This window comes from Plectropomus leopardus, chromosome 6 (genome assembly GCF_026936395.1).
Source record: "Plectropomus leopardus strain MGB_pleo_1.0 chromosome 6, ASM2693639v1, whole genome shotgun sequence".
In the NCBI taxonomy this organism is placed as follows: domain Eukaryota; kingdom Metazoa; phylum Chordata; class Actinopteri; order Perciformes; family Serranidae; genus Plectropomus; species Plectropomus leopardus.
In genome coordinates, this window is record NC_142181.1 from 675,514 (window position 1) to 703,336 (window position 27,823).

General features: G+C 42.3%; 1 protein-coding gene across 1 annotated transcript; it reads right to left on the reverse strand.

Moving 5' to 3' along the window:
- Window positions 1-117: 117 nt before the first annotated feature.
- Window positions 118-26,654, reverse strand: ano7 (anoctamin 7). Its single transcript, XM_088078421.1, has 24 exons — window positions 26,507-26,654; window positions 22,570-22,688; window positions 19,438-19,495; window positions 17,368-17,495; window positions 16,695-16,802; window positions 16,465-16,601; window positions 15,124-15,181; window positions 13,274-13,384; window positions 12,497-12,662; window positions 12,321-12,411; window positions 11,190-11,286; window positions 10,955-11,098; window positions 9,663-9,800; window positions 8,316-8,411; window positions 8,047-8,149; window positions 7,130-7,241; window positions 5,538-5,592; window positions 4,853-4,950; window positions 3,855-4,033; window positions 3,485-3,690; window positions 2,872-3,011; window positions 2,561-2,651; window positions 2,361-2,480; window positions 118-1,530 (listed from the first exon to the last, which is right to left on the reverse strand). Exons 2-24 carry the CDS (start codon window positions 22,657-22,659, stop codon window positions 1,384-1,386), a joined length of 2,673 nt encoding a protein of 890 aa, XP_087934547.1. The 5' UTR covers window positions 22,660-22,688; window positions 26,507-26,654; the 3' UTR covers window positions 118-1,383.
- Between the last annotated feature and the right edge of the window lie 1,169 nt (window positions 26,655-27,823).

Consider the following 27,823-nt stretch of genomic DNA (forward strand, 5'->3'; position numbering starts at 1 on the left):
ATCCGTCCAACGATGCCTCCGATGCCCACCGGGAACAGACCAGATTAACTGTTTGTATTCCTTTAAGAAAACTGAAGAGAGTCTGAATCCAACATGGAGTTTGAAAGGAGAAACACATTTACAAGAATAAAATGCTTTTATTTGTGAAAATTATTTAAACTTAACAGCATATCGTGGCAACACAAAAATACAACATACAGCATCAATAAAAAAAAATCATCAGGTTTATTTAGATAATAATAATAGTAATAATAATAATAACAATAATAACAATAATAACAAAAATAAAAAATAATGCAAATGAATGAGCGTTGGGTATCAGGCTGAAAGTGACAAGTGACAAGACTTTTTTGTCTTGGTGACAGTGAATTATTCTCTGAGTAAAAGAGACAAATTAGAGAAAAAAACAGCAGTTCTGAGAATCCAAAATCTGAGAAATTTAATTTCCAACAAGAGATATAAGACGAGTCTCCCCTCCTGCTCCTGAGTTATGGTGTCGAGTAATGGACACAAAACATGATGTCATAGTGGAGTTGACCTTTGACCTTTTGGATACAAAACACAATTACTTAATTACTTTATCCTGCTGGACATTTGTATGAAATTTTGTCATAATTACCATGTAAATTCTTTAGTTATGGACAAAAACATGTTTTGTGAGGTCATGGTGACCTTTGACCACCAAATTTTAATCAGTTCATCATCGAGTCCAAGTGGACGTTTGTGCCAAACTGGAGGAAATTCCCTCAAGGCATTCTTGAGGTATTGCTGGTAATAAGAATGAGACAAAAGAGTTTTAACGGATTATCACCAAAATCTAATCAGTTCATCGTCGAGTCTAAGTGGACATTTGTGCCAAATTTGAAAGGTGTTTCGAGCTCTCTGAGGCTCTGCAGGCCTCATATGGTCCCTCTGAAAGGTTTATGGACTCTTGTGAAGGTCTTTTGTTCTTGTGGACCTAGACCAGTTCTTGGAAAGCTCATATGGAAGTCTTGCAGATTTCTTGCACAGCTCTTGTTAACTTTCAGGGCTCTCATAGAGACGTCCCCCTTGTGGAGATCTGGCGGGGTGCTTGAAGGTCTGAAAGACCTCTTGTGGAGCTCTTTTATGATGTGTGGTGGTTCAACTCAACCCTTGTCCATGTTCCTCTGGTCAAACAGAAGGCTGACAGATTTTGTGCACCGTAACAAAGATGTGGTAGAACCTCCAGACATCCAGAAGTGTTTCTGTAGGACCTGTCAGGACCTGGTTCTTGTTGATCTTGTGGAGGTCTCACCATGGTCTTGTAGATCTGTCAGAGAGTTTGATGGAGAGGAGAAACTCCGTCTGGAGGAGCTGGACGTTCAGGCAGAGGAGCACACCCAGCAGAGTTCAGATGTGTTTTTAGCAGCTGTTTGGGGGGTCGGGCTCCTCTGGGATCTCCTTCAGGTTTGGTGGAGGGGAGTCGCTCTCCGGTAGTCTGGATACACGCTGCCGCAAGTCGCTGGACTGGACGTCCTTCTCTCCAGGAATCATGGTTTTCCCCAGCGACTGCAAGCACAAAACACAAGTCAAACTGATCATAGCTCCGTGCACGTTTAGCCAAAAGGATGCTGCGAATTCCTCCTGGAGCTCCTGGATCAGTTTGAGCATGTACATGTCTCAAGGCAGTGATACTCAACTTAAGGCCCACGGGCCAAATCTGGCCCCTGATAGGGTCCCAGGTGGCCCTACAACCATTTTCTAATTTACAGTAGAAATAAAGTAATTTACACTTGTTAAGACACTAATGTCCTGACATTAGACACTAGAAATGTCCTAAACATTCTAGAAACATCTTTAAAATCTGAGAAATGTCCTAAAACTTGAGAAAGATCCCAAAATCCTAGAAATATCCTGAAATCCTATTGTTTTGTTTAACAATGATTGTTTTTTGTTTGTTTGTTGTTGTTTTTGTTTTTTAAAACATGCCTTCCAGCCCCACAGGTCCTCTCCTGGACTTTATTAGTTTATTTGAAAAACATTTTGTCATCCTTCAAAGAAATCAGTTTTGGGGCATTTATTTCCTTCAAACATTTTTTGAAATCTTAATATTTTTTTGAATTTGTGTCATTGAAAAATATTTGGCAACATGTTTTCTTTAAAGATTTTAGGCATTTTTTGAACCTTGAAAAATATCTGGCAATTTCTTTTTCTTCAAGAATTTTTGGCAATTTTTAAAGAAAACACGTCCTAATATTTTGGGCCATTAAAAAAAAGGTAGGTTCTTCTTTCTTTGATATTTTTTGGTTACTTTAATTTCTTGAAACATTTTTGGCTTTTTTAGAGGAAACATGTCTTCCAAACCTGCGAGCCGGCGATTTGACGGTCAGCTTTGTTACCTGGTTCTCAGCCAGCGCCTCCTTGGCCATGTAGTGCTCCCTCTTCATCTTGATCTCCACCTCCTCAGGGATGTCGGGCACCATCAGGTCGATCAGGCGGCCGATGGAGAAGACCACGTGCTGCGGAGAAGAGAGGAGGAGCTCCATCACGCCGCAACTAAAACCTCATCACATGACCGTGACGTGTGACAAACACCCACCTCAAACACAATGACGAACGTCAGCCGGATGGCAAGGAGGTGGAAGTACTCTGGGAGGTATTCGCCGTCTTCATCCCGAAAACCCCGATACCTGCACACCACAGCAACATCATCAGCAACGACAACAACAACTAGAGCAACAGCAGCAACAAGAACAACAACTTTAACATCAATATAACAACAAAAAATTATTAACAAGAGCAACAACAACAACAAGAGTGACAACAACAACAGAGCTGGCTGTAGTTGCAGTGATGTTGCCTACCTGCAGGGTGTGTGTTGCTGGCTGTAGTTGCAGTGATGTTGCCTACCTGCAGGGTGTGTGTTGCTGGCTGTAGTTGCGTGGTGATGTTGCCAGAGTGAAGTTGATGAAGCCGCTCAGCGTGCTGTCTCTGGTGTAGCGATAGTACAGTCGAGGTACGAAGGACGAAGTGAACGCGATGAGAAATGCCTAAAAACAAAGTTGGTCAATTTTATTGGCTGCTGGTGAAGAAAAAGTCACAGTAATATAAACATCTAACCCAACATACGACCTGCAGCCCAAATCTGGCCCCTGATAGGGCCCCTGGTGGCCCCCCAAATATTTTCTAACATACAATAAAAATAAAGTGATTGACTCTGTGAATAGTTTTTGTCCTTTTAGTCTCCATAAGGTTTCAGAGACATAAAACAGCATCAAAATAGAGCCAGAGGAGGATCCCCCACAGAGGACACAGAGGACACAGCTGAGACACTGATGTCCTAAAATACTAGAAATATCCTAACATCTTACAAACATCCTAAAATCCTGGAAATTTTCTAAAATCCTGGAAACGTCTTAAATCCCAGAAACGAGATAAAATCCCAGAAATTTTGTAAAATCCTAACGTCTTAATATTCGAGAAACATCATAAATTTAAGGAAAAATTCCTAGACATGTCTCACATTGCCGAGGACGGCCATGTGTGTGATGAACTGCATGATGGGAAACCAGATGCCGATGTCCTGAGCGCGCTCGCCGACCGGACGCCGATACTCCGTCACGAACTTCTGAGCGTCCAAACGAATCTCCACCCAGTTATTGATGAGAGCGAAGAGCGGCGCCAGGGGGCACGCCGCCACGAAGATGGTGATGAAACCGAACTGGATCACTGAGGAGGACAAGGAGGAGTTAATGTACGCTCCGCCCACCCAGCTGCTCCAGGTGAGCGAACCAATCAGAGCAGGACTCACCAATCAGAGCAGGACTCACCAATCAGACTCACCAATCAGAGCAGGACTCACAATCAGACTCACCAATCAGAGCAGGACTCACCCATCTCCAGGTATTCACTGAAGAGTCCCTCACAGACCAGCAGCTGGTAGTCTTCCTCCCAGGGACACGCTTCCTCCTCCTCCTCTTTCACTTCCCTCTGAGCCTCCTCCTCTCCCTCCTTCTTCACCTCCTTCTGCCGACGACCCGCCTTCCTCTTCTGCCACCACGACTTCAACTTCCTGCAAAATAACGAGCTGTCAGTTTAGTCTGAAAAGAGTCAAGGTCATCATGAGGTCAAAATGAGGTCATCATGAGGTCAAAATGAGGTCATCATGAGGTCAAAATGAGGTCATCATGAGGTCAAAATGAGGTCATCATGAAAACTGTCACCCAATTTTTTTTACTTGTTCTCAACTTATTTTTATATTTTGTTTCAGAATTAATTATCTCATAGACAGAAGTTATTTTCTTGTTTTAAGTAATTTTAATCTCATTTACAAAAGTTTTTTTGTTGTTAGAGATGATTGAGAGGACGAAACTGTAGATTTAATTTTTGAGATATACCACTAATTCTCCCCCGCCCTATGCACCATTACTCCTTGTCATATTTGAGTTTTTCTCTTTAAACTTTCTTCTTCATATATATACCTCCTGTTTGACGTCAACCATTATTAAAACATGAAAGTAAAGTGGCAAAACTAAATGATTAACTGCAGTGTTTATCTTGTCTTCAGAAATGATCTCGCTCACAGAAGTTATTATTTTATTCTTAGAAATAATGATCTTGTTCACAGAAGCAACTAATTTGTTTTCAGAAATGATCTGCTTCAGAAAACGTTTTATCTTGTTTTCAGAAATGATAAACTCGGACACAGACGGTATTTTCTTGTTTCAGAAACGATTTTGTTCACATCTTTTTTTGTAGAGATTCTTGTCTTTTTAGTTTACAGAAGGTGTGACCTCTTTTGTAGAAATGATTATGTCGTTGACAGAAGTCGTTATCTTGTTGTCTGTGTGTGTGCATGTGTGTGTGTGTGTATGTGTGTGTGTGCGTTTACGGGCAGATGAACTCCTGGACGTTGTTGATCAGCTGTTTTCCCACCATGATGACCAGCAGCTCCTGAGCCAGTTCGATCAGACATCCACCTGCTCCGCACTGTCTCTCACACACACACACACACACACACACACACACACACACACACACACACACTTTTTACTGCTGTCACGTTGTTGTGTCACCTGTTTGCCAGCAGGTGTCAGTTCAGGTTCACTTTCAACAGTATGCAGAGAAGGCAACGAGTAGCTTAAAAAGAAATGACACCAAAAAATAAATAATAATAATAAAATAATAAAAATAATAATAATAATAATAATAATAATAATAATAATAATAATAATAATAATAATAATAATAATAATAATAATAATAATAATAATAATAATAATATGATTAAAATGAAATAAATAAAAATGATTATCATCATACGAGTAGTTTTAGAGGGTCATTTCTTTATTGTTTTTTAATTTCTTTTTGGGGTTTTTGTTTTTACCATTTCCCTGATAATTTACTTTTTTATTTTGCTTTTTACTGCTTTCTTATTTTTTTATTTATTTTTTGGTCATTTCTTTTGCCACTGGGGTTAAAAGACGGATAAATGACATCAAGATGGCAGTAAAGACCTAAAAACTTCAAATTTTAGACCACTGAATGACTCCTGAGGCCAAATCTTTATCACTCACGTCTTCGTTGCGAACTCCAAACAGAGTCTCGTAGTGTCCGGGGTAACCCACGAACCTGAACACACATGCACACACACACAGACACACACACACACCAGCAGCTCATTAACCCTTTAACATGTGTATCTGAGTCTGTATTCTGCTCTTCGTCCTCTGTGTTTTTATGTCTGCTGCTGATGCACTGACAGAGCAGCGCTCTTACTTTGACATCTGCACCGGCGCACCTTCATCATAGTAGCTGCGTAGATTTATTTCAGTACCTGGCAGGGCTCCAAAATTCAACAGGCACAGAAACTACGAAATTACAAGCATTTCATGCGCAGGGTTACCATGGGAAAATGTTGCCATCTGCTAGTATACAGTAAAAATGACACATTTTAATATTCCTCCAAGATAAAACCCTGATTACAGAGTGCAGTTTGATATTCTGTAATGGCTGTGAGATTTAAATATGTGATTTTTTTTAATGAGAACTCGTGACATTATGTAATAAAACTGGCATGTAAAGGGTTAAAATCCTGAGGATAAATTAATATAGGTAATTTTGATCAGGACTTAAGTTGATTGAAAGATTTAATCCCCAGAATTTGGAAGAAAATATTAATCTGTAATATCAGTAATATTTAATAGCAGTCAAAACTCCGACACGGCGGCGGAGAGCGCGCATTCTCAGACCGCAGCCGCTCTCTCAGTTTTACAAACTGTCTCACACCTGCGAGGTTCGCGCCGCGCGATTTTCGCGCGACCGAAAATGAGGATTGTTGCCACCCGTCCCGGATAATGCAGAACCGTCCCGTATTTAAAGGTGAAGCGTGCCATACGGGACGCAGTTTGTCCCGTATTTCTGTCACTCATTCACGCGCTCAGAAAGACACAAGAACGATCAAACCAACAGAGTTCACGCGACATATAACGGAGAAATAATTCAGAAGCTGCAGGAGAGAATAACACACCTGTCACCCAGCCGAAGTTAGACTGCTGAAGTTAGAGAGCTCAGTCTGTTAGGCTGACGCACGCAAGGTGAAGATGAAGATGAAGATGAAGGTGACGGTGACGGTGAAGGTGAAGGTGAAGATGAAGGTGAAGGTGAAGGTGAGGAATGAGATGAGATGAAGATAATGATGAAGATGAAGGTGTGGATGAAGATGAAGGTGAAGCTGGAGATGAAGATGAAGGTGAAGGTGAAGGTTAAGATGAAGGTGAAGGTGAAGGTGAAGGTGAGGAATGAGATGGGATGAAGATAACGATGAAGATGAAAGTGAGGATGAAGGTGAAGGTGAAGGTGAAGATGGAGATGGAGATGGAGATGAAGATGAAGGTGAAGATGAAGATGAGGATGGAGATGGAGATGGAGATGGAGGTGAAGGTGAAGGTGAAGATGAAGGTGAGGAATGAGATGAGATGAAGATAACGATGAAGATGAAAGTGAGGATGAAGGTGAAGGTGAAGATGGAGATGAAGATGAAGGTGAAGGTGAAGATGAAGGTGAGGATGGAGATGGAGGTGAAGGTTAAGATGAAGGTGAAGGTGAAGGTTAAGATGAAGGTGAAGGTGAAGGTGGAGACGAGGATGTCGGTCGGAGCGGCTCTCACCTGCCTTTGAAGAAAGCGATGTACACCGGAGACGAGTAGAAGTTGACGAACTGGAAGACGAAAACTTTGAGGATGAACATGTCTTCGTATTTGCTCTGCGTGCGATGCATCTCTGACGGAAACGACACGAGAACATCAGACAAAGTAAAACTCAAACTCCACTCTGAAAGGATTTAAACTGCACGTCAATAAATGTGATTTATTAAATAATTTCATAAGCTTTTCATTGTTGATAAAAAAACAACCAAACAACAGAATAGGCAAACATTTTTCATTTAAATGTTTTTGGCAATTTTTTTAGTGAAAAAAAACCCAAAACCCACACTTTGTCTTTTTGTTTTCTTTACATTTTTGATCATTTTAGAAGAAAACATTTTAACTTTTTTTCTCCTTTCAAACTTTTCACTGCAGGTTTGGATATCAGCCAGAAACTGTAAAAACCGAAATTATTGTTGGATTTTGAATAATTTCATTAAGCAGGTTTATGAAACAAAACTCCAGGATTTTCCCCAAACTTTCGGCTATATTCAGTTAAGCAACATTTTGTCAGGCCTGGAAATTGCTATTTGGAAATTCCATGACTTTTCCAGGTTTTTCATGACCATACCAACCTTGATTATATAAAAATGTTATTATCCATAAATCCTCTTTATTAATGAGTTCAGTACTTTCCCTTTTTCCCATTTTCAGTAACTGATCACAACATATTTTAGAGCAGAATAATGTTTGAAAATATAATAATAATAATAATAATAATAATAATAATAATAATAATAATAATAATAATAATAATAATAATAATAATAATAATTCAGGTTTTCTTGTTGGTTGGTAGCTTGTTGAATTATTGATGTGTGACAATAAAACGTGTTTGGTGGAGTGAGGTTGAGGAGGGTGAGGAGGACACTGAGACTCACCCCACTGGGTGAGGACATGCGCCAGAGACGTGTAAACTTTGGACAACATGAGGATGACGAGCAGGTTCAACACTGAGCCCGAGATACTGGCTACTCTCCCAGCCTGAAAACACACACACACAGACACACACACACACACAGACAGCCCGTCAAAGTGGACACAGACACAGACTGAGATGAGGACTGTTGGACTCACGGAGACACACACAAAGACAGTGTGTCCATTAAAGTGGACACAGACTGAGTGAGATGAGGACTGTTGGACTCACAGAGAAGGTGAGGAAGCTGTTGGACTTGTAGATGATGATGCGGAGGATGGTCCTGTACAGGATGATGGCGATGAGGAACATCAGCACCACGGCGACCTGCACACCAACACCTCAGCTGTCACATCCCAAAAACTACCAATCTGACACCACCCCGAAACTACCAACCATCTGACACCACCCCGAAACTACCAACCATCTGACACCACCCCGAAACTACCGATCTGACACCACCCCAAAACGACCAACCATCTGACACCACCCCGAAACTACCGATCTGACACCACCCCAAAACGACCAACCATCTGACACCACCCCGAAACTACCGATCTGACACCACCCCGAAACTACCGATCTGACACCACCCCGAAACTACCAACCATCTGACACCACCCCGAAACTACCAACCATCTGACACCACCCCGAAACTACCAACCATCTGACACCACCCCGAAACTACCAACCATCTGACACCACCCCGAAACTACCGATCTGACACCACCCCAAAACTACCAACCATCTGACACCACCCCGAAACTACCGATCTGACACCACCCCAAAACTACCAACCATCTGACACCACCCCGAACCTACCAATCTGACACCACCCCAAAACTACCAACCATCTGACACCACCCCGAAACTACCAACCATCTGACACCACCCCGAAACTACCAACCATCTGACACCACCCCGAAACTACCAACCATCTGACACCACCCCGAAACTACCAACCATCTGACACCACCCCGAAACTACCGATCTGACACCACCCCGAAACTACCAACCATCTGACACCACCCCGAAACTACCAACCATCTGACACCACCCCGAAACTACCAACCATCTGACACCACCCCAAAAAACTACCAACCATCTGACACCACCCCGAAACTACCAACCATCTGACACCACCCCAAAAAACTACCAACCATCTGACACCACCCCGAAACTACCAACCATCTGACACCACCCCAAAAAACTACCAACCATCTGACACCACCCCGAAACTACCAATCTGAAACCTCAGACTCGGATTTTAGGACTTCAGTAGGATTTTAGGAGATTTTTAGGGCGTGAGGATGTTTTTAGGACATTAGCACTCTGGGACATTTCTGACGAGAGCAGGATCTCGCCCTGCCCTGTCCTCTACAGTCCAAACACTCGAGACGACGTTAGCGTTTATGAGTCTGGACCGTGCGTGAAACTTCAACTTTCATTAAATGGATCCGCGATTTTCGTTCACTGACACTTTTTTCTAAAAAGTGAATAAAAGCAGAGAGACCTCGGAGACTAGCGGAGGCGGTGGGAAGTACTCAGAGGTGAGGGGTCAAAGGTCAGCAGACTCACCATAATGATGATGACCATGCAGCCGGTCAGAGTCCTGTTGAGGCGTTTGCTTTCAGGGAAGTACGGCTCCTCGGCTCCGGTCACTGGGTTCTTCATGGTCATCGGCGCCAAGGCGGTGAATTCGGGACGAGGTCTCTCCTGCGGAGGATGATCACGAAACCCTCGTTAACATCGATAATCGCATATTTATAAAATGACGGAGCCGTGCTGCGTCTGCTCAGCATTCCTCAAATATTCAGACTTAAAATGGCAAATTTACGTATCATCGCCGTTGTGTGCATGCTGCTGAATCACAAGGATTTTTTAAGCAGTTTGCTCAGGTTTCAAAGGGTTAAAGTGAGACAATCAGCACAAACACAGAAATGTTTCATTTGCTTTCTATTTAAACAGCACTGTGAGTCACGTGATGCTTTGTTTAGACAGAAACACTCGATGGTGGTCGGGAAAAGATCGTGTTTGGGCTGAAAGTAATTTATTTTGAATTCACAATCCCCGTTGGAAATGCAGCAATGAGTGTGTAAAAAACAACCAAAAAAAAAAGGTTTGATGGGTGATTACAAAACTAAAAGATGCATTAAAACATCCGGTCTGGGTCCAAAAATCAGTTTGAGGCCATAAAGCTTCTGGAAAACATCAGTGCCTGCAGAAATAACACAACACATAGAAAAAAAAGTCACGGGTCCCTAAAAAACATCCACATTTGTGACCTAAAAACTGCTGTAAAAAGACAAATGGGCTGCTACAAAATACGCCTCCCTGGGTCCAAAAATGTAGCTGGAGAAAGGACAATGGGTGTCCAAAGAGGACCAACAATTAGCGCCTAAAAACACTGAAAAATACTGATGGCAGCCAGATAAAGGCCGACGGCTGCTCTACGAAACATCCATAACTGGAGCCTAAAAGCAGCTGCAAAAAGACCAGTGGTTCACTACAAAACACCTGTAGGGGCCAAACATTCAGCTGGAAAAAGGCAGACGGCCGTCATCAGCACCTAAAAACTGCTGAAAAAAGCTGACAGATCACAACAAAACACACTGTTCGGAGCCCAAAAAGCTGCTAGAAACACAGTGATGACTCCATAAAAAACTTTTGGTTTGTTCACTTGTGTTGACCGGCGGTCTGCAACGCCGCAGGCGTCTCTTGGTGTCCCGCCGTCCTCCATCTCCTCCGCCTCCTGATGACTCAGGAACGTTGATAGGATTCGAACGAAACGGACAAATGTAATGTGTTCGTGGTTTGCAGAAACATTTTCCCATGGTGTCTGGGCGGCGGGTGCCGTGTGAGGTGGGTACCTCGATGTCCTGGAACTCGGAGCAGTCCCAGCGGTGAGCCAGAGCCGAGCAGGTCCTCTTCCAGTACTCCAAGAAGGTGACGGCCCACAGAGACATGAAGACGCTGAGAAAGACCGTCCCTCCGTTATCGAACATGATGCCGGCCTGCAGAGACACACAGGAGGACGACGGTTCAATCACCTGACGAGAGGACGTGAAGCGACACAGAGCGGCGGGACGGCGGACGGACGGGTACCTTAAAGGTGACGCAGATGCTGGAGTAGTTCCAGTGGGAGCAGATGTTACAGAGAGGACACATGACAAAGCTGTCGCCACTCTCACACAGCTCCTTCCTGCACAGATACACAACAACAACAACAACAACAACAACAACAACAAACAGCTGTTTATCTCCTCAAACACACAACAACAAACGTGCTACGGCTCTGCAGCTTACACCGAAACGTCGGCCGAGCTGTGAAGAAACTTTAGTTCTCTTCACTGTCGTAAAAATTGTGAAGTTCATCAATCTGTTTTTATCAAAAACTGTTGAACGAATTAAAACTTTCTCCTTCTACATTTTTTACACCGTTGACACCAAACTTGCTGCAGGGCGTCTTCAGACCGTCGACTCAAAGCGTCCGCACAGATTTTTGATTTATCAAACACTGAGCCTACAGTGCATCACAAAGTTTTAATATAAATGCTGCTTTGAACTTAATAAAATAAATCTTATAAATCTTGAAGGTTCATAAAAAATGACAAAAATTCACTGTAATGGTAAATTAAGTTTCAGAATTTTTGGCAGCATTTTGACTTCTGCCCTCATGTAAACGTACTGCAGTCTGTGGCAAAATGGCGTCTTTAAACATCAGTTTTTCACTTACGGAGCAAATCAAATTTCGTAAAAACAAATGATCAACATCTCTTTACTGTTTAGATGAATTCTGCAGATTCTCAGTTTAGTTTTGACGAGTGAATTTTTGGCAGCTGTTTGAATTCTGCAGGGAAAAAGCATCTTTTAACATCAGTTTTTCCACTTATGGAGCAAATTAATTTTTATAAAAGTTTGAAATCTGCTCTTCCATGCACAGACAGCTGATATCCTGCCCCCTGCTGGTCGGCTCAGGCAGCGTGAAGCGTCTCTGGTTTCTCTCGTGCAGCTCGCTGGGATACTGACTTGTCTTTGGTGTCTGAGGTTGTGAGTTCGAGCCTCATGTGATGCAGAATTCACATTCTGATGCAGAGTTGTTCATTGTCTCACAATTCCTCTGCTGCTTGCTGCTAAAAACGTCCGGACCCGACTCATGACTGCAGCCTTTATTATTATTTTTGCCATTTTTTTAAACAAAGTATCTGACTTTTAAAGGACAGAGTTTATACTCACGCTGGAACGTCCGTGGCCATGAGCCAGAAGCCGATCAGGAAGATCACGGTCCCAACGAGCGACGCCGGCATCAGCCAGCCGGTGTAGAAACCTGCGGTCAGTCACAGTTACTGCGCAAACCAACAGTGCAAACGCAGTGAGCATTGGTCAGTGACTGTTGTGGTCGCCATAGTTACCGAGCCAAGCAAAGTAAAGCGCTATCTTTTCTCCGAAGTATTCCCTGATGTGATCCAGAGGTTGGTAGCGTCTCCAGGAGGACCAAGAGGCCCAGTACGAGTACAGGATCTGTCTCAGGCCTAAAGACTGGGGGGTCATCGGGGGGGTCGGCAGCTCAAAACCACCCTGCAACGACGCGAGAGTCGAATGTAAGCTTCATTTTCAGCTAAATATTAATTAGCATACTTGCTTGCTGTTTGCATGTTTACCAAAGTCTTGACGTAGACAAACGGATTAAAAAGTGTCTCAGTTAGGACAGACAGACTTAATTTAAGGGCCCCAGTGCCCCCACCCCAACTATTTTCTAATGTACAATAATAAAAAAGTGATCGACTCTGTGAATAGTTTTTGTCCTTTTTGTCTCCGTAAGGTGTAAGACACTAATGTCCTAAAATCAAGAAATATCCTAAAATTCCTTAAAATGTGCTAAAATCCTAAAAGCCCTAACATTCGAGAATTATCCTCAAACTTAGGAAACGTTCTAAAATTTGAAAAGCGTCCTATAACCCAAAAAATGTCCTAAAATCAGAGAACCATCCTGATGTCCTAAAATTCAATATTATTTGATAGACATCTATAATCCTAGAAATGTCCTTAAAATCGGAGAAATGTCCTGAAATCCTAGCAACATGGACGGGGCTGCTGTGACTGGCCCCTGGCCCTCTGTCATTTTGCTGAATTGGCCCCCACACAGAGCAGGTCGTGTCCCTGGTTTGGGGATTTTGGTGGAGGCTCACCTCGTGCAGCGGGTAGGCAGCAGTGAACACGTGTTCGGCCAGCAGGCGGTCAATTCCCACCTCCCCCTTTTTCACCGACCCGTACGGCGTCCTGGCCAGGATCTCGTACAGCTGGGGGGACAGGACACGGTCGCTGCAGGGACGCACACTGGACTAAATCTGCACGCATGTCATTCAAACTCTGTGTATCTGAGTTTTTTGTGCAACTTTTTTGCAACTTGAAGCCTCAGTAAAATCACTCAACATGCAGAAGAGACCATTTAAGTTTGTGTTTGTTGTCTGAGATCTCAAAACGACGAGATCAAAAGACTTGTAAATTTATGCGAATAAAGTTGCAATTTTACAAGATAAAACAAGTATTTATAGGAAAAAAAGTCGCAAGATTACAAAAACCCTTATAAATTTACGAGAATAAAGCCATAAAATTAGAAGGCTAAACTAGTAAATTCATGAGAAAAAAAGTCGCAAGATTATAAGAAAAAATCTGTTAAATTTATGATAATAAAGTCATAAAATTTCAACACTGAACTCATAAAATTTACAAAAAAAGTTATAAGATTATGAGAAAAAAGTCGTAAATTTATGAGGGTAAAGTATTAAAAGGTTAAACTAGTATATTTATAAGAAAAAAATCACAGGATTACAAGAAAAACTTTATAAGAATAAATTCAGTTCAATTCAATTCAAAAACACTTTAGTCGTCCCAAAGGGGCAATTTGTAAGGCACGCAGAGTAGTAATGTAAAAACTATACACAATGACAAGGACCTAAAAATCAAAAGATACAAGAAAAAGCAGAAAAAATGAAGCTTGAAGCTTCAGTAAAATCACTCAGAACAGACCACTTAGATCGTTATCAGTCTGTGCTGAACACCGAAGGCTTTCCTGATCCCGGTCTCATTTCCTGTGTGTGTGTCTGTGTGTGTGTGTGTGTGTGTGTGTGTGTGTATAGACTGTGCCTGTGTGTGCCTGTGTGTGTGTGTATAGACTGTGACTGTGTGTGTGTGTGTGTGTATAGACTGTGCCTGTGTGTGCCTGTGTGTGTGTGTGTATAGACAGTGCCTGTGTGTGCCTGTGTGTGTGTGTGTGTGTGTGTGTATAGACTGTGCCTGTGTGTGTGTGTGTGTGTGTGTGTGTGTGTATAGACTGTGCCTGTGTGTGTGTGTGTGTGTGTGTGTGTGTATAGACTGTGTGTGTGTGTGTGTGTGTGTGTGTGTGTGTATAGACTGTGCCTGTGTGTGCCTGTGTGTGTGTGTGTGTATAGACTGTGCCTGTGTGTGTGTGTGTGCGTGTGTGTGTGTGTGTGTATAGACTGTGTTTGCGGAGGAGGCGTAGCCGGCGGCAGTATCCGCCTGCTGACTGAAACATCCTGAACATGAGCTCTGCTCAGTGAGAACCAGGACGTGATGAGGTGACGGCGAGTCCTCAGACCCAAACACACGTTTAAGATCTGATCAAAATTAAAATTATTTAAAAAAACAAACACAAAATGAGTTTTCTCACCTTTGCTGGACATAAAAAAATGAATGATTGTGTTTTCTGTTTCGTTCTTTAATATCTAACAAAAAGAAAATCAAGCCTTTTTTTTCTCTCTTGTTTGGATCTTTTTTTTGGGGGGACGGCTCTTTGGTCCCCGTCAGTGTCCTCTACACACGAGCACTTAATGATTGAGTCCTAATCAAGACAATCTTTTAAGATCTGCTTCTCCTTGTTAATAAGAAGTTCAGAAATGTTTTAAACTACAAAATATTGAAATTGAAAACATGATTAAAAATGCGATTGATCGCTATTAAAAATGAATCATTTGACAACCCGGGTTAATTTCTGAAGAGGTGCGAAGTGTGAACTCACCACCTGGTGTCTCTGAGTCGTCTTGAAGAACGTCTCTCGGTCATCGCTGCCCAAAAACCTGCAGACAGAAAACAGGTGAGACAGCCTGTCTCGTCACGTGACCTCTTACCTCTGACCTCTGTTTCCTGCTGTCAGCCCCGATTCTGACGCTCTGCAGGTCAACTAAGTTCAGCCCTCATATTTAGGTGAAATTCTGCAGGACGGCTGGTCTCACGGTGCGTACCCACCAAACGCGATCAAAAATGATCGCGCCTCAAGATTACATACAAAGTCAATGCAAAGACGCGATTTGACGCCTCATTTTGCCGGGCGACGCGATGGACGCGATTGCGCGGCGCGTTGGACGCGAAATTCACGTCACGTTGGACGCGTTGGACGCGAAATTCGCATCGCGTCCAACGCCTCGAGTCCAACGCTCGAGTTGAAATAATTGAACTTTTGCAGCGTCGTCGCGTCGCGCCGTGACAGCCTATCAGCGTTGAGATCGTCATCGACGTGCTGACGTATGGACGTCCTGGTGTTCCCTCGCAAAATCTAATCAAACCGCCAGAAACAATGGAGGAGCAGCTCATCGTCGCCGTCACCGCTCACCCAGAGCTGTACGACAGTTCCTGTCCCTTGTTGCAGGAGACGGTGGAACTCGCCGAGCTCACGCCGCCTCCGTAGGGTAGCATGCACCCAGAACCGACGTCGGCGCCTAGCCCGCAGACGACGCTGGGAACTTCTCCAGAGCAGGTGCAGTGCCGCGATCGTCAACGAGAGAATGAAATGGCGGAAGAAATGTTTTTGTTTGGGCGGGCTCGACGCGCGGCGCGATTTCGTCGCGCGTCGAGTCCCATTTTGGGGTTTTTGTACGAGCGTCAAAACTGGAGCGTCCGGCGCAACGCAATTTCATTTGAGGCGCGATGAAATAATTTTTATCGCGTTTGGTGGGTACGCACCGTCAGAGTGTCAACACTGGGGAACTACGGAGCCCGGCACGTAGGAGAACTACGGTGGCCGGCACGTAGGAGAACTACGGTGACATGTAGGAAAAAGGCTCTTGCTCTCGCTAGATGGCAAAAAAAGTGTCCACGAATGAGGACGAACAGGTCTGAGTTCAGCAGAACGATGTTTAAAGTGCAGCAAAATGAAATTTAATGTCCTCATAGGAGGACGCCGGTTCTCAGGAGGTACAACTCCGACCTCAGCTGGCCCCAAAACTTCCTGAAGACAGAAAATAAGATGAAGAGAGGAAACTCCAGAGTCTCTGCAGATGAATCCACCTCCACACACTGAGGGGGGGCAGAGCGAGGACTGCGATTTAGCATTTTAACAAAAGTCTAAACTCCATGTTTTCACCTCTGCAGCTTGTTAGTCCTGAACTGGCAGGTGTAGTAGTCAGGAGGGGGGTTGGGGACGTCCTGAGACAGAGGGTTAGGGAGGGACAGCCGGGACAGGACCTGTGCAGACCAGTTGGTGATTGGAGCAGTAACCACCTGCAGAGAGGACACAGGGACACTGTAAGGACACAGTGCTGATGATGATGATGATGATGATGATGATGATGATGATGATGATGATGATTTTACCTGCAGAGGGACTCTGAGACTGATCTCCTCAGCGTAGTAACAGAGGACGCTCCACGGAGCACTGAGGAGGACAAAACAGATCTTCTCCTTCTCCCTGAGGACCTCCTTCTGTAGAGACACAGGAGACACTGAATTAACTCTTCATCCCTCTTCCACCAGGTTCCACCAGGTTTCACCAGGTTCCACCAGGTTTCACCAGGTTCCACCAGGTTCCACCAGGTTCCACCAGGTTCCACCAGGTTCCACGGCCGTTTTATCTTGGTAACAGCCGTGACTGATGGTGCAGACAGCACCATCAGTGGTGGAACCAAACAAAGTACATGAAATATCTTAGGGATGATTTTGACCTGTAATCGAGTATTTAATAACGTGGTATTGCTTCTGCTCCCTGTGTGGATATAAACGGCTCATTTTAAAGTGACGAAAACACGCAGATTCTTCATTTCCGGATCTGTACTGACGTCCAGTACTTTAGTGGTACTTTTACTTCAGCTCGTGTTGCAGATGTATTTAGTATATAGTATTAGTTTGTTTACTGTAGTGAATGAGGTCATGTGACGGACGGTTTCAACAGCAGGAACAGCTGCTCAGTTTAACAGTCGTCCCTGTTCAAACACGCTCATGTTTGCTGACACGTCTCCGAGCCGACCCGAGGCGTGTTTGTTTTACTCACCTGCTCCTGCAGCAGTCCCGAGTGCCTCAGCTTCCTCAGGAACGAAGCCCTCCACTTCCTGTGGGCGGGGCTGACACCTGCGCCCTCCTCCTGTGCGCTCAGAGGCTCCTCCCACACCAACACGAAATCTGTCCAATAGGAGAGCAGGATTCAAGCCGTCACTGGTCATCAACATCGCTGACCCAGCTGCTATTGGCTGAACTGGGACACGTTCAGTGTCAAAACTGCGTGCACGGTTTTGTTCAGCACGTTTCTTTGAAACGCTCGGGGTGCGTTTTCTGTTGTTTGGTGGGCGTGTCAGAGGTTTTACCCGACCGGCTGCGAGTGTCCGGTACACCTTTACAGGTTACATTTCATGTTATGATTTCACTCTTACACAGAAAAATGTGAACTTCCTGACTCCACTAAAGCTGCCTGATTTTAAAGAGAATAAACTTTCGGCGTTTGTAAGGCGGCTCGCCTGCAGGGTGTCCAGCACGCCATCGTTTCTCCTTTAAACACCTGGATCGACGCCAGCTTTCTTGTGAAGCGCCGAAGCCTCTGAAATCTGAGAAAAACGTTTTAAATTACTAAAAATTAGAAAAAAGGCAATAAGAAACTTGGACTTATTTTGGCACTTTCTTAAGGTTTCATGTTTGTTTTATTTTTACTTCTCTTTTTTTTGTTGCTCATTTTCAGATAATTTTCTTGTAACTTTGGGTCAATTTCTTGTTAATTATTGCATTTGTTTTGGTGGAGGTGCTCATTGCCTTCTTCCTCTCGTGCCTTTGAAAGAAATCAAGCCAATTTTCAGGTTTCAAAGAGTTAAATAAACGTTGTGCTGCGTTTAGTCGCAGCTGAACGCAGCTCTGTTTGTTTAGTCAGAATAAAACAAACCAAACGCAGCACAGGATGTTCTCACAGGAGCAGCCTTCATCTGGAAAATGACACATGTACACACACATATACAGTATGTACACACACATATACAGTATGTACACACACATATACAGTATGTACACACACATATACAGTATGTACACACATATATACAGTATGTACACACACATACATACGTATATTTACAGGTCTGGTGTTTTCTGTTCTTGCTATTATTCTATTTTGTTCTCCTGTTTTTTTGGCACTTATGTTTAACTTCGCTGTCATCACTGAGGAGAGATGCCTGGCGAGCTGCCGCGCCTGTCGCCGGCGTGGAGACATAATAACATACTAAATCCAAAACAAACACACGAGGACGAGGCGGTGGAGCTCAACACGAACACTTCTGTCCTCGCGGGACAAAATCAACACACGAAGTTCCCGATGATGCTTTAAAGTCTGAGCGTGCGTCTTTACGCTCTGAAACTTCAGTTAACAGCCCGGATATTATGTGATTAAATGATTAAAACAGGATTTTTTAAATTTCCTTTCACACAAAACTGTTGCTCAGGAAAGACCGAAATACAATCACTTTATTTGTTTAACCCTTTGAAACCTGAGCAAACTGGCTCTATTTTACTCAAAAACACGGAGAGAAGATAATGAGCAACAAAAGAAGAGATCTGTGAAACGTACAAGAAAATTTGCTGAAAATTTGGCAAAGAAACTAAAAAAAATAAAAGAAACAAAGCAAGAAAAGTGAAAAATGCTAAATTCTATAAAATAATTTTAAATATATAATTCTGAATATAGTTCTGAAGAATTTTACTTTAAAAATAGTCGCCTACATCATTTTTCTTGTTTATTCTGTTATCTCCGTTATCTCCGTTATCTCCGTTATCTCCGGCGGCTCGCTTTAAATACATCCAAACAACCTGTATAAAGATGAGCTGCGTGGTAACCATGGTAACCACAGCAAGCCTCCCGTAGAGACTATTTATCACAATGTGGAGCCACGGCGGGCTGGTTAAAGGGACTCGGACTTTAATTTAAGTTTTAGTCATCCAGAAACGATTCGTTAAAAATCATACGCGTCAAGTGACTGTCACACCTGCTCAGGTAAAGGTCAGAGGTCACCTGCTGGCGGCTGGCTCCCGTGGCGCCCTGTCCTCTGTGCTAATATCGACTCAGCAGATCGTCGGCTTTACTCACCAACTCGAGTCGTTCCGTCACTGAAGATGTTCCTGTCCGGATGCTGAACAGGTGCATTCTGGGAGATGATAACAGATTCAGTCACACAGGTAAAAAACATTTAACCCCTTAAAACCTGGACAGACATCAGATTTCTAATTTCTATATATATATCACAAAAATAAAATTGTCACATTTTGTCACAAAAACAAAAATATATATAACAATATACTGTTATCCTCCTTTATTAAAAACTTTTTTATGGCTTATAACATGACAAGAAATTGGAAAAAGGTGACGAGAAAATTGTCAAAAAAGATCAGTTATTACTATTTATAAAACTAAATCTAGTTTTCTGGATTTCTGGAGTTCTTCATACACACACACACAAACACGCATGTGTGTATGTATATATATATTATTATTACATAAATATTAAAATTTATATTCAAAATGATTTCACAAAAAATAAGAAAATATTGTCTTTTTTCCCTTCTTTTAGCCTTCAGAGTGTCATGGCGAGGAGAGGTGTCTAGGTCACATGGCCTATCGACAGGGGTTCCTCAGGGGTCGGTGCTTGGTCCCCTACTCTTCTCTCTGTACACCACCTCCCTCGGTGCAGTGATCTGCTCCCACGGTTTCTCCTACCACTGCTATGCTGATGACACTCAGCTCTTCCTCTCCTTTCCACCTGATGACAGAACGGTCTCAGCTCGGATATCAGCGTGTCTGGCTGATATCTCCGCTTGGATGAAGGAACGCCACCTTCAGCTAAATCTGTCTAAGACCGAACTCATGGTCTTTCCAGCTTGTCCATCTGTTCAGCCTCGGATCAGTGTCCAACTAGACTCGAGCCTACTTGTGCCCACAAACTCAGCCAGAAACCTGGGTGTCATGATCGATGACCAGCTGACCTTTAAGGTTCATGTGGCCTCAGTTTCTCGGTCTTGTCGTTATGCCCTCTACAACATCAGGAAGATCAGACCCTTCCTGACCCAACGGGCCACACAGCTTCTGGTTCAGGCTCTTGTGATCTCACGCATTGACTACTGCAACTCTCTTCTGGCAGGCCTCCCTGCATGCTCACTCAAACCTCTTCAGATGATCCAGAACGCAGCAGCACGTCTGGTCTTCAACCAGCCCAAAACAGCACATGTCACCCCGCTGCTAATTTCTCTTCACTGGCTTCCAGTGGCAGCCAGAATCAAATTCAAAGCACTTCTCTTGGCTTACAAAACAATCACAAGAACTGCTCCAGCCTACCTGGAATCCCCGATCCAGGTCTACTCTCCTTCTCGCCCACTACGCTCTGCATGCGAAAGACGCCCGGTGCTTCCAGCCCAGCACGGCTCTAAATCTCTAGCCAGACTCTTCTCTTCTGTTGTTCCCAAATGGTGGAACAAACTTCCAAACTCTGTGCGATCTGCTGAGTCCCTTTCTACTTTTAAGAGACAATTGAAAACTCATTTGTTCCGAGAACACCTCGGCACTTAACCCGACTCTTCTCCGCTTTGCCCTTTGGGTAAATTAAGTCAGAAGGTCCAAAATCCAGCACCTAATGATTATCTAGCACTGACAAAGTTGTGTGATGTTGGATGTCGACTGTCATCGTAAGTAGTGATACTGAGATTGTTGAATCTGCTGAGATCGCTACTGGTTATTACTTTGGGTTCAAAAAAAAAAAAAAAAAAAAGGGGGGGGGCTGTGCGGCACTTCTTCTGCCACTAGACGGCAACTGTATAACTGTATAACTGTATAACTGTAGAACTGTATAACTGTATAACTGTATAACTGTAGAACTGTGGAACTGTATAACTGTAGAACTGTAGAACTGTATAACTGTATAACTGTAGAACTGTATAACTGTAGAACTGTATAACTGTAGAACTGTATAACTGTAGAACTGTAGAACTGTATAACTGTAGAACTGTATAACTGTAGAACTGTAGAACTGTAGAACTGTATAACTGTGGAACTGTATAACTGTATAACTGTAGAACTGTGGAACTGTATAACTGTATAACTGTAGAACTGTATAACTGTAGAACTGTGGAACTGTATAACTGTAGAACTGTAGAACTGTATAACTGTAGAACTGTGGAACTGTATAACTGTGGAACTGTGGAACTGTATAACTGTAGAACTGTAGAACTGTATAACTGTGGAATTTCCCCCTTTTCTTTGCTGACAACAACTCTGTGTCATTTTTCTTTGCTATCGTGTCCTGTTAAGTTGCTGGTTTCCTTCTCAAAATCAAACCGCTCAAAGGCAGAAATTAGCAGGAAATGAGTGAAAAGTACAAGAAAATTACCGGATAATCAGCACAATCAAACAACCCCCACCCCGACGAAACACCCCCACAAGAAACAGAAGGTGGGGAAAAAAGAAATACAAATAAAAAATGACCTGAAAAAAACCCTTAAAATTAGAAAAAAAAAAATTAAAAACAGTTATTTTATATATATATAATGATGAAAATTATAAATGTAGGTCCCTGATTTTTTTTTTCCTAAATTCACTCATTTCTTTGCTGGATGTTTATTTGCAAAGTTGCTCGTTGCGTTTTCTCCCATATTTTTGAGAGAAATTAAACCAATTTGCACTCAGAGATAATAGGGTTAAAAAAGCCTGGGAAAGGCGTCTGAATGCAGCACAAGAAAGGTGAGGTCGGCCCAGGTTTCAAGGGGTTAAAAACTTTAGCTGCAGCACGAAGCTGGTCCAGCTCCGGCTCTCTGCTGTTAACTCTTTCTGCTTCAGACTCTGAGCGCGCTCACAGGAAACCAGCCAAAACTGCTCAGAGGCAGAGATGAACAAGGACGTTTTGGGATATTTTTTTTCCATTTTCTGTGACCAGAATATATATATATATATATATATATATATATATATATATATATATATTTCTACGGGAAGTCGTGAGGGTCACCGTGGAGTCCAGCTGGCCGTGTTTGTCTCGGTTTCACTGATAAACTCTAACAGGTTGTTGAGGAATATTTTGCGTGTTTATTTGTCATTAAACATGTATTTATTTACGCTCCCTAAATCTAACAGCGGATCTGATTGGTCCTCGTGTTCCCGCTCTGTTTCTGCATAAAGTCGGACTTTACATCCGACAGCCGATCAGCGTGCGACCATCAGATCAGACACTGTTACCATGGTGATGCTGCCGTAGCATTTCTCTGGACCGGTTTCCATGGCAATAAGCGTGGCGCTGTCCTCCCGCTGCTCCCCTCTCCTCCTCATCTTCCCTCACCTCCTTCCCTCTCCTCCTCCTGCAGATCCACACACACACACACACACACACACACACACACACACACACACACACACACACACACATTAGTGTTTACACACAGTGACTCAGGCCTGGTCCACATCCAGGACACGGTGTCCTCGTCCTCCCTGGGACGTCCACTCTGCTGCAGCACGCTGATGTACCTGCAGGGTTTACCGGGTTAAAGCATCACCTGTAATGTTTAATATTCTGCACAGCACGGACCCTCAGCCTGCTCTGCCTGGGGGCCACTTTTACAAAATGACAGGGGGCCAGGGGCCAGTCTCAGCGGCCCAGACATGTTTGTAGAATTCTAGGACATTTTGAGGATTTAAGTACATTTACTGGATGTTAGAATATTTTTAGGGTTTTAAGTAGTGCTGGGCGATAAAACGATAACGATATCAATCGCGATAAAACTTTTGAAATATGAGACATAGTCGATAGAATGTCGACAGAACGCATTCCAGCCATGTCCACTAAGCTCTCAGTCTCCGCTGGTGTCTCCGTCAGTGTCTCCAAATGTCCACTCTGCTCTCATTGTCCTTCAGGTGATCTCAGTCTCTTCTAGGACACCAAAATGTCTTGATCCGGTCCTGATTCTGTCATTTATCAGCGTGCTCGCTGCTCACAGTAACCGCTGAACACCGGAGTAAGAGGCCGCCGTCTCCACCCTCCGTCCTCCTGCTCCGTGTGTGTGTGACGGGGACATGATGAGAGGACATGATGAGAGGACATGATGAGGGGACATGATGAGAGGACATGATGAGAGGACATGATGAGGGGACATGATGAGGGGACATGATGAGAGGACACGATGAGAGGACATGATGAGGGGACATGATGAGAGGACACAATGAGAGGACATGATGAGGGGACATGATGAGGGGACATGATGAGAGGACACGATGAGAGGACATGATGAGAGGACATGATGAGAGGACACGCTGGACGCGGTCTGCGTTCAGGTGTCGTGAATTTGGGTTCTGCTGAGAGAATAAACTGACGTCTGATGTTTGATGTAAATGTGCAGAGATCACAGCAGAGCCGTGACTTAGGGACGGTTCTGTAGCTGCTTCCTGACAGTTTGTAAATGTGCAGAGATCACAGCAGAGCGGTTACTTAGGGACGGTTCTGTAGCTGCTTCCTGACAGTTTGTAAATGTGCAGAGATCACAGCAGAGCGGTTACTTAGGGACGGTTCTGTAGCTGCTTCCTGACAGTTTGGGGAACGTTCCTCTCTGTAGATCCACGAGAACTCAAACACAACATTATTTTCTGCATTATTTTTGTACAATTCAAGTTGACATTTGAAGATAAGAGGGAAAAAAACAAAATATAAAAATGAAATTGATTTTGCTCTTGAAAATGACTTTTTTTTTAAAAATGTGATTTTCCATTTTTTTGTCTGAAATGTTTTTTTTTATGAAAATGCACAATTTAAATTCATCTGTACTCAGCACAACTCAGCCTTTCAGACCCTCAGGTAATGAAAAACTCACAAAAAGAAGTTATCGGTTATCGGTATCTTATCGGCCAGGAGAAGCTGAAAATATCGGTTTGTCAGTTGAAATAATCGTTATCGTGATCACTGGTTCTGATATCTTCATATCTCACTGAGGAGTCAAAGGAACCTTTAAGCTCGACAGAAATACTGATTTGATGTATATCGTGATATATATCGATATCAATGGATATGAAAAAAATTATCGTGATAAGACTTTTTCCATATCACCCAGTCCTAATTTTAAGACATTTCTAGTATTTTAGGACATCAGTGTCTCAGCTGTGTCCTCTGTCGGGGGTGTGGGGGATCCTCCTCTGTTTTCTGTCTCTGATAGTTTATGGACACTAAAAGGACAAAAACTATTCAGAGTCAATCACTTTATTTTTTATTGAGAATCAGAAAATGTTTGGGGCCACCAGGGGCCCTATCAGGGGCCAGATTTGGGCCGTGGGCCATTAGTTGAATACAGTATATCATCATTAATAAAAGAACATTTTAAATTGTATTATTTCCTTTTTGGATGTTTTTAGCTATTTTTTGTTCTTACTCTTAAGCGCCGTCTGTTGCTGTGTTCCCACTTTATTCCCAAAAATATCTCTGTTTGCTTTTCCTTTGTGTGCATTCGTCTGTTAGTTCGTCTCTCAGCTGGAACTGTATAAACTCGTCCCACAGCTGCTGTACTAATAAAGTTTCATTGAAGTGTCTGAAAAAGCAGGTTCAGCTGGCAGTGAAACAGAAAAATGACTTATTTCTGCCTGAATCACCTTTTTCTGCACCTTTAGGTGTTTTCACATCGTTATTTATAATTATAGTTATATTATCGTGTTTGTTTCTACGTTTTCAGAAGTGAAGCTCTGAGCACGTCTTACACCTGCAGACATGAAATGAATTAATTCATAAGTGGAAAAGAAATCAGCTGTATGAATAACGAGCTTTTAATTTAAAATATGACTCTTTCTATGTTTTTAAACTCCAGTTCAATTTCAGACAATGAAGATAAAATGTGACTTACTGACAGTTTCTATTAATCACAAACACACAGAGAGACTAAATGAATCAGAGTATCAGTTCCTACTAACAAATTACACCACTTATTTAAAAACAGAAAAGACGTGTGTGACTTTGTTGTGCGTTAAATGAAAATCTGCAGAGATTCTCAAATACAAACTGAATTAACAAATAACTTTCTGAAAGTCGTAAATGTCAGAAATATATTCACAAATGTTTTAATTTATTTGTGAATGATTGAAATATAAATCACATAATATTTTTGGAATGGTGGAATCTGTTTCTCAGTTTTATATTTACAAAAAATGTTTTGTTTTTTTTTACAAATATTTATTGATTGATTGATTTAAATTTGTGCAGATGTTTTATATTTTCAGACCTACACACAGACCATTGATCTGTTTATCTGTTTACACGAATAACACTGAGACAAATTTATTTCCAAACTTTGGGATAAATTTCCAAAAAAGCTAAATGTCCCATGAACTATATATATATATATATATATATATATATATATATATATGTATGTGTGTGTGTGTGTGTGTGTGAATACAAACATTAATTCTAAATTTAAAATTATTTGAAAGCCAGTTTGACCAGCTTTCAAAGGGTTAATGCACGAGTCAGAACAACAAAGCAACAAAACAAAGCAACAATACAACAAAACTACAAAGCAACAAAAAAAAACAAGCAACAAAACAACAAAACTACAAAGCAACAAAACAACAATACAACAAAACTACAAAGCAACAAAACAACAATACAACAAAACAAAACTACAAAGCAACAAAAAAACAATACAACAAAAAAACAAGCAACAAAGCAACAAAACAACAAAGCAACAATACAACAAAGCAACAAAACCACAAAGCAACAAAACAACAAAGCAACAATACAACAAAACTACAAAGCAACAAAACTACAAAGCAACAAAACAACAAAACTACAAAGCAACAAAACAACAATACAACAAAACTACAAAGCAACAAAAAAACAAGCAACAAAGCAACAAAACAACAAAGCAACAAAACAACAATACAACAAAACTACAAAGCAACAAAACAACAAAGCAACAAAACAACAAAACTATGAAGCAACAATACAACAAAACTACAAAGCAACAAAACAACACAGCAACAGTCACTTTGATACGTTAACTTCACTCTGCTGATGACTCCTTTACTGAAGGGACATTTTAAAGGCAGAACTTTTACTGAGACGCGCGCGCGCGCGCGCGCACGCACACACACACACACACACACACACACACACACACACGGATCGTGCAGATGGACTCACTTGTGCGTGCAGCCCGTCGCGGGCTCAGGTGAGGCTCGGGTGAAGCTCAGGTGAAGCTCGGGTGAGGCTCAGGTGAGGCTCAGGTGAGGCTCCAGCTGTCTGTCTGTCTGTGTTCTGTCTCCAGCCACAGAGTGACCGCTTTAAGCCCCGCCCTCCGCGTTTGCCCCCCCCCCAGTTTAGGCTGATGACATCCCATAATGCACCGCGCAGCTCGCCCGGCTGCAGGGCTGATAGGGACAGTGGAGACAGGAGTGCAGGTCTGCGGAGACAGTCTGAGGACATCTAGTGGACGGTGTGTGCAATGAAAGGAGAGGACATGTCCTGCAGGGACAGAGACAGAGGGACACAAGCTTATGGAATATGAATATCTGGACAGTGTGTCCTCCACAATAAAGACACCAATGATCAGATTTTCAAAACATCGATCATAAAAATCAATCATCAAATCATCAAATAATAAGAATAATTACATTTTTCTCCGGATGATTTTAATGTTCTAATACTTAACTCTTTCTTTTTTTTCATGTAATTTTTCTCACCTTTTACTAATTTCTTGCAATTTCCAAAATATAATTACAGTAATTCAAAATATAATTTTTTTTGGCTATGTTTTGGGTTTTTCATTAATTTTCTCTATATCTCTTTTTCTTTTTCATGTCATTTTTCCTGACAGCTTTTACATATTTTCTTTTTGCAATTTGCATAATATTTCTTGCCAAGTTGGTTATTTTTCCTTTTACTTTTCAAACTAAAACAAACCAGTTTCTGGTATCGGGTGTTGACAGGTGACTGAACACAAAAATAAAAAAATAAATTAAATAAAATAACTAAGATAATTAAATACAATTGCAGTTTTAAAGTTTATATTATTTTTTTTTAAAAAAAGAAAAAACCTCACAGTCTCAGATCATACATACTGTCTGAATGGAGTTTACTTTTCCTTTTAACTATTTCAGTCATTTATATTTATTACATTTATTAACACCTTTTTGCATGTGTGCGTTTACTTTGAAAAGTTAAATGAATGAATGAATCTTCCTGAAATCACATTTACTTTCAGTTTATTTAACAGAACGTCAGTTCTCCGAGTTTTTCGTCTTCTTTTAGCCTTTTTCTGCGTAATGTCTTTTTGGGGTCTTTGCACACGGCACTGAAGCTGCCCTTATATGGTGTTTAGGGGGCGTCACCTGTGCTGACAGGTGACTGACGATCACGGAGCTCACCTGCTCAGAGCAGGTTTGATGGTCCTTACGAGCGTTTGGAGCATCAGGAGTCGACTTCTCTGATAAAATGAAGAGACGATACGAGAGAAATTAA

Excerpts from the sequence above, each read along its gene's own strand:
- ano7 (XM_088078421.1), bottom strand. The coding sequence starts at position 22,659 with ATGAGGAGGAGAGGGGAGCAGCGGGAGGACAGCGCCACGCTTATTGCC. Across the intron at positions 16,602-16,694 it reads GTCTCAGAGTCCCTCTGCAG|GTGGTTACTGCTCCAATCAC; the intron begins GTAAAATCATCA and ends TCCTCTCTGCAG. Across the intron at positions 4,951-5,537 it reads TTGGAGTTCGCAACGAAGAC|TGCGGAGCAGGTGGATGTCT; the intron begins GTGAGTGATAAA and ends TGTGAGAGACAG.